This window comes from Nerophis ophidion, linkage group LG11, assembly GCF_033978795.1.
Source record: "Nerophis ophidion isolate RoL-2023_Sa linkage group LG11, RoL_Noph_v1.0, whole genome shotgun sequence".
In the NCBI taxonomy this organism is placed as follows: Eukaryota; Metazoa; Chordata; class Actinopteri; order Syngnathiformes; family Syngnathidae; genus Nerophis; species Nerophis ophidion.
In genome coordinates this window covers 42,178,207-42,184,206 of record NC_084621.1, presented here as the reverse complement: position 1 = coordinate 42,184,206, position 6,000 = coordinate 42,178,207, and the positions used below count along the sequence as shown (strand labels likewise).

The 6,000-nt window shown below is 38.5% G+C and overlaps 1 protein-coding gene across 3 annotated transcripts in view; it reads right to left on the bottom strand.

The window, feature by feature from the left end:
* Positions 1–2,105: 2,105 nt before the first annotated feature.
* The window catches only part of aplp1 (amyloid beta (A4) precursor-like protein 1), a 104,452-nt gene continuing 100,557 nt past the window's right edge, over positions 2,106–6,000 (bottom strand). For 2 of the 3 annotated variants that reach the window (XM_061916015.1, XM_061916013.1), the window contains exons 15-17: positions 5,858–5,923; positions 5,650–5,793; positions 2,106–3,168 (exon numbers count right to left, since the gene is read on the bottom strand). In XM_061916015.1, the coding sequence (XP_061771999.1) occupies positions 3,067–3,168; positions 5,650–5,793; positions 5,858–5,923 (312 nt within the window). In that variant the 3' untranslated portion in view covers positions 2,106–3,066. The remainder of the gene's footprint in view (positions 3,169–5,649; positions 5,794–5,857; positions 5,924–6,000) is intronic. The other variant, XM_061916014.1, reaches the window with a different exon arrangement.

Genomic DNA, 6,000 nt, shown 5'->3' with positions numbered 1-6,000 from the left:
TATAATGTAATAAAATATTTTTAAACAAATATTCACTAAGATTTGATAAAAAATGCATGGCAGGTTGCTTGAGAGGACAGCGAGTAATTTAGAATGTTGCGTTTGGGTACCAAAAAGAATGCAACGTTGTTTGAAACAAATATACATAGTGCATTTACAGGTAAAAATTATTATACTTTTTTAAGTATTGTGCAAAAGTTAATTCCTGTCAGAAATTTCACAATGATATTAACTCATTACATGCAAAGTGAGATATGTCAATCCTTTATTTCTTATCATTTTGATGATCATGGCTGCAGTTTTGGAAAACCTCACCATTTTCTGAAATGTGCAATTCAAAGTTTTTATAAGCTGTAAGCCTCAATCATCAAAATTGTATCAAACAAACGTATAAAATATCTTGAGTTGCATGTTATGATCCATCCATCCATCCATTTTCTACCGCTTATTCCCTTTCGGGGTCGCGGGGGGCGCTGGCGCCTATCTCAGCTACAATCGGGCGGAAGGCAGGGTACACCCTGGACAAGTCGCCACCTCATCGCAGGGCCAACACAGATAGACAGACAACATTCACACTCACATTCACACACTAGGGCCAATTTAGTGTTGCCAATCAACCTATCCCCAGGTGCATGTCTTTGGAAGTGGGAGGAAGCCGGAGTACCCGGAGGGAACCCACGCATTCACGGGGAGAACATGCAAACTCCACACAGAAAGATCCCGAGCCTGGATTTGAACCCAGGACTGCAGGAACTTCGTATTGTGAGGCAGACGCACTAACCCCTCTGCCACCGTGAAGCCCTGTTATGATCCTATGTCATATTTTATATTGTTGGAATAAACAAAAATATATATTGAAATATTTTGAGTTTCACCTGTGAGTAAAACATTTCAACAATCTTCCTGTATAACATTCTGACAATTATGCATTTAAGTGAAAATATTGGGGTCTTTTTTTTTAGTAATTTGAATTTAGCACGCAAGTAATTTTCTGCGATTAATCAAATACAAATGTGTGATTAATTTGATTTAAACATGTTTCATAGCAATGATAATAAAATACAATAAAATCCCACCTTTTTTTTTTTTTAACAAATAATCAGTCAAAAAATATATGGCCGGTTGCTAGAGAGAGAATAGTTCAGAATGTTGTGTTAAGTACGTGTGGGAATTTTTACATTCACCACTTTTTCTTGTAAAAAAATGTTTCCCAATATATTAGTCTTGAAAGTTAATTCTAATTTAGCAATATATTTATTGTAAAAATCACCATTAATCTGATTTAAAAATGTCATGGTTTGACAGTACTAATAATTTTAATACATTCTTTAATGATTAGGACTTTTTTCTAGTAACAGTACAACCCTATTTTTCTTGTGAAAAATTCAAGAGTAATGACGTTCTATTAAATGAAATACAAATTTTATTGCACTACTTTGCTCTTTTTAGTGTGGCCCTAACACTCCGTCTTACAGTCGGGGACCCTCAGTGTTTTTGCGATAGAAATAAAACCATAAACAGGCAAGCTTACTCTCATCTATGATTTCAGTTGTAGTATCATGGCAAGTACTTCACTGTCATTCACTAACATAGCTGTACAAATTATACAAAAGCTGTGACCCAGTGTGACACAAGCGTTGCCCGCCTCTCAAAACACAAACTCCAACGTATATTGTTTTTGCACACAAAAAAAGAAGATGCATTATTTTTACATCCTGCTTTCTTCAAACTACTCAAGAAGTGTCTTTTATAATAAAACGACGCAGGCGGCTAACGAGAGGAAAAGGTATTAAAGCGTCTCTAGAGTGCTAATGATGTGTTGTTCAGTCCAAAGATGGCAAGACTTAAAGATAAACTATCACCATTTAAATCTAAGTGTACTGTGTTTTAGGCTTGAATACACACACTGACACAAATATTCTGCACTCTACAGTATTTTATTTTACACCTTCTTTTGGGATGACCTCACCTGGCCTCAATACTCGGGGAAACGACATAAATAATAAAGAAAGAAAGAAATGGAATCTCAACATCTACCTTGAATACATTCAGAAAGAAGTTACCGTGTCGTCTTGTGCTGTTTTTTTATTTTATTTTATTATTTATTTATTTTTTTTAACAACAGTCCGTTTTCAATCAGCCATGTAAGGAAAATGTTTCTCCTTCTCGTTACAGCACAATGAACTACGAAAGGAGGTGGATGGGCTAAACTCTGTTACACACCAACGACGAGGAGGATGTACTTCCCACGTTATTTACAGTGTCGACGTGACGGGAACGACGCAAAGAATTCCAGCAGCTTCATAAAGCGACTCGTCATGCTTTAATGTAAAAGTAGCTTCTTGCAGCTTCTAGCCGTACAAATCAACGGAACTACACTAGGAAGGCGGTTCATTCGGCCCCATTCGTCGCGCTTTAACAGACACATGAAACGTGCCAAAACTTCAGCATCAGATGGCAGTAGAGTTGAATAATCTTAAAATGTGTTTTGTGCGCAGTTCCACCTTTGACCAGAGCGTCGGTTGCTATACAGACTGGTACTTTCCATCGTTTTCAGCAGACTGCATTGCAAAGTGATTAACCCTCCCCTCTTCCACCCAGGGATGGGGCCATATGAATCCCTTCCATACTGTAAGACAGATGGAATATCTGGTGTGTTTACCAATTTTTTCACAGCAGCTATTAAGGGTAAGTTCTTTTTGTCATTTTGTAGAGTGAAATGTTGTATTTTATTCTTAGTCGTTTGGTGTTCAAATGAGGCCAAACGGGCCGTCTACATACAATTATCTAAGTGTAGAAATAAACATCATAAAGCATTACGCACAATTCAGCTTGGATGGGAGTATTTTCTACGCTACAGCAGGATCTAATCTAATGAAGATGGGATTGTTGATCTACTATTCACATTTTGCTAATGGCGACTGCCGGTCACAATATTTTGTGGTGGGGGAAAAAAAAAAAAAGAGCGAGCTTATCCAAATAATTGATATTTTCTCAATGTTGTAGATCCATCACAGGCGGCTGGAGATGGCGCACCATCGCCGTGACGACGGGACGCAACCCACTTCAGTTCATCTGCTCGAAGAATTTGTAAGTAGGGTTTTCGTAGCCGTGGTTTTGCATTTTGGTGAGCTGTCGTTCTTCAGGGGTCAGCATGGGGTCGACCTGCTGGGGACAAACCAAGAAGCTCAGTAATGGCACACCAGGAGGACTGTAACAACCAGTGACGTGCGGTGACCTAAACACCAGGTGAGGCATACATACTTTTTATTCTTATTTTTTACTTAAATTCATATGAGCAGCTCTCGTCATTGTTTATTTAGGTTGCACATTAGAGTTACAGGGAAAAAAGGGAGTTTTTCGCTTTCATAAAAACGTTATCATAATGATATTATGATATGATAAATGGGTCCGAAAACTATTTGATTAAGTTGTTATTAAATACTTTTTGGTCCCATTTGCTTTTAACAAAAACAAATCAATTATTGTGAGTGTATATTACCTTTCTATATTTGTATCTGAAGCAGCAATAGCTATCCTCCATGAAAACGTACTTTTTACTATCATTCAACCAAGTCTCTGAAATTGCTATTATGGTAAACCTTTGCTGTATTTGTTTAAGATACTCTTTAATTTTGGAAAAGTTACTGTAAAGACTCCTGCTGTTAAAATGAATGACTGAAAAGCCTTCCATTTCAACATTTGAATTCAACTGTTCTTCAGTATAATACTCACAGTCCACATTAGCGTCCTGATAGAAGTGAATATCTGGGTCAATGTTATTTTCTAACTCATAGCATTTATGATCATGAAAGTTGAAAGACTTGAATTTTGTGCAGCTCATTTGTTCTTCTGTCATGTTGGTTGTCCACACGGTTTTATGCGTGGTGTTGGGTATATGCCTCTATAATCCAGGGTAAGAAAAAGTAAAAAAAACCAACAAAAATAGTCTGAGAATTCCAAAAATAATCTCATCAAAAATCTCACTGTAGCTGTCCTCATCAAAAATAGAACGATCAAAAAAATGAGCTCGACAAAAGTGCAATTGTAACTGTCGAAAAAAAAATGGAACAATCGACATTATCTGAACTGTTCAAGGTCTTCAAGTTCTCTCACCAGTATTATTTTAGCTTGCTCCGGTGTAGATCCATTCAGCTGAATGAAAACCTTGCAGTTTCTTGTCCATGTGGCTCCAATCTTATTGTTTTTCCTCAGGATCCGTGCTTCCCGTGCTATATCCGATATTTTCTTGGTCAGATGCTCGTTGATATACACCGCAGATCCCTTCAACTTTCTTCCTTGTCTCAGTAATTCCGTTTTGTGTCTCCGGTTTACAAAACGCACAAGGACTGAAGGCTTTGCTTTGTCTCTGCGTGGCAGCGTATGACACGCTGAGATGTTATTTGCATCCACGTGTATGTCTTTTCCTTTCAAAAAACGCAAGACTTGGTCCTCCAGAGTTTGCAGATCCTCTCTTTCTGCGTCCTCTCCAACATTCCTGCCCGCCGCAGCAGCTCGGGCATACGAGCGCGGTCTGATGTTTAGTCCCGTGATGATGACATCTTCCATCCTTGTGTACTGCTCCAAGTTTTCGACTCTCCTTTCAAGATCCGTTATTGTCTTGTCTTTTTGTCGAATTATTTCTTTGAGTTTCCTCACTTCATCTACAAGCTCCGTAGATGAATATATATATATATATATATATATATATATATATATATATATATATATATATATATATATATATATACATACATATATATACATATATATATATATATATATATATATATATACACAATCCGTTCATGAATGAGTATATCCGTTCGGCCACCGTGTTCAACGGAGAAGTCTGATCTACAAAATTTGCAGGCAGCATACCCCTTCCCCTTCGAGCTGTCCTGGATGAACTGAAATTATTTTTTTCCAAGCATTTTGGAACTTGCAAGCGTATTCGTCATCGCCATGTCTCTTCTTCGTTCTTCTGCTTAGTCTCTGTTATGTTTTTGGACATTAATACTTGCCGTAGTTTTGAAGCAATGCATGATGGGAGTCCAGATGTTGTATGTCAGTGTATTGACGTGCCGGCTGGAATAAACACATGCTGAGAAATAGCTCCGTGCCTGCCTACTTTATGGATAATGTAGACATATATAACAGTCTCCTTTTTAGGTGTGAGAGGACGCAAAAAGCAGTGCCTTTAAGGCACGGCCCCAATATTGTTGTCCAGGTGGAAATCGGCACAAATTCGGGAGAATGGTTGCCCCGGGAGATTTTCGGGAGGGGCACTGGAGTCCCCCGTGAAAATCAGGAGGGTTGCAAGTATGAGCTATTCTAGTGTCGCACATGTCTCAGCTCAGCCAAGCACAAACAATTTCAGATGAAAGGTTATGAGAGGATATTTTTGCCATTTTCTAGTAAAAAAAAAGTGTAACAATATGTAGAAGAAAAAAATACCTTTCAGATGAATAAAGATATTTGGGACTTTTTTTCTGCTCAATAAATATTTTCTCACTTTTTCCCATTTGCAACATTCAGTTCTGCATTAAAAAGGTACAATCCATCATCTCATTAAATCATCCTCCCTGAAACTGTCACGTGTGCTCTTTTGCTTGTTGCTGCTGTTTTACTTTCCGAATAGAATCCTACCTCCACGATGCCGTGACTGATGGTACCGTACGGCTTCCTGCGCACCAGCAACAGGCTGATCACCATCACCATGGCGATGGCCACCGCCACCACCAGCAAGCCCACCATGGCGCCGCGGTTAAACGTCTCCAAGGCGTCCGGTTGCTGTTGGAAGAAAGGTAGGAGATGACCACCAAATAATATTCAACCCGTCACAAAAAGTATTTACCAGTTCATCTCTCTCTATCTCGTCAGGCTTGTAGACGACCTGCTTGAGGTCCACAGAGGTGTTGATCTAAGACGACGGAATCGGTTAAACGTACATCATTCATTCATTGAGTATGTTTGGAATATTTCAAAATGGAAAAAAAT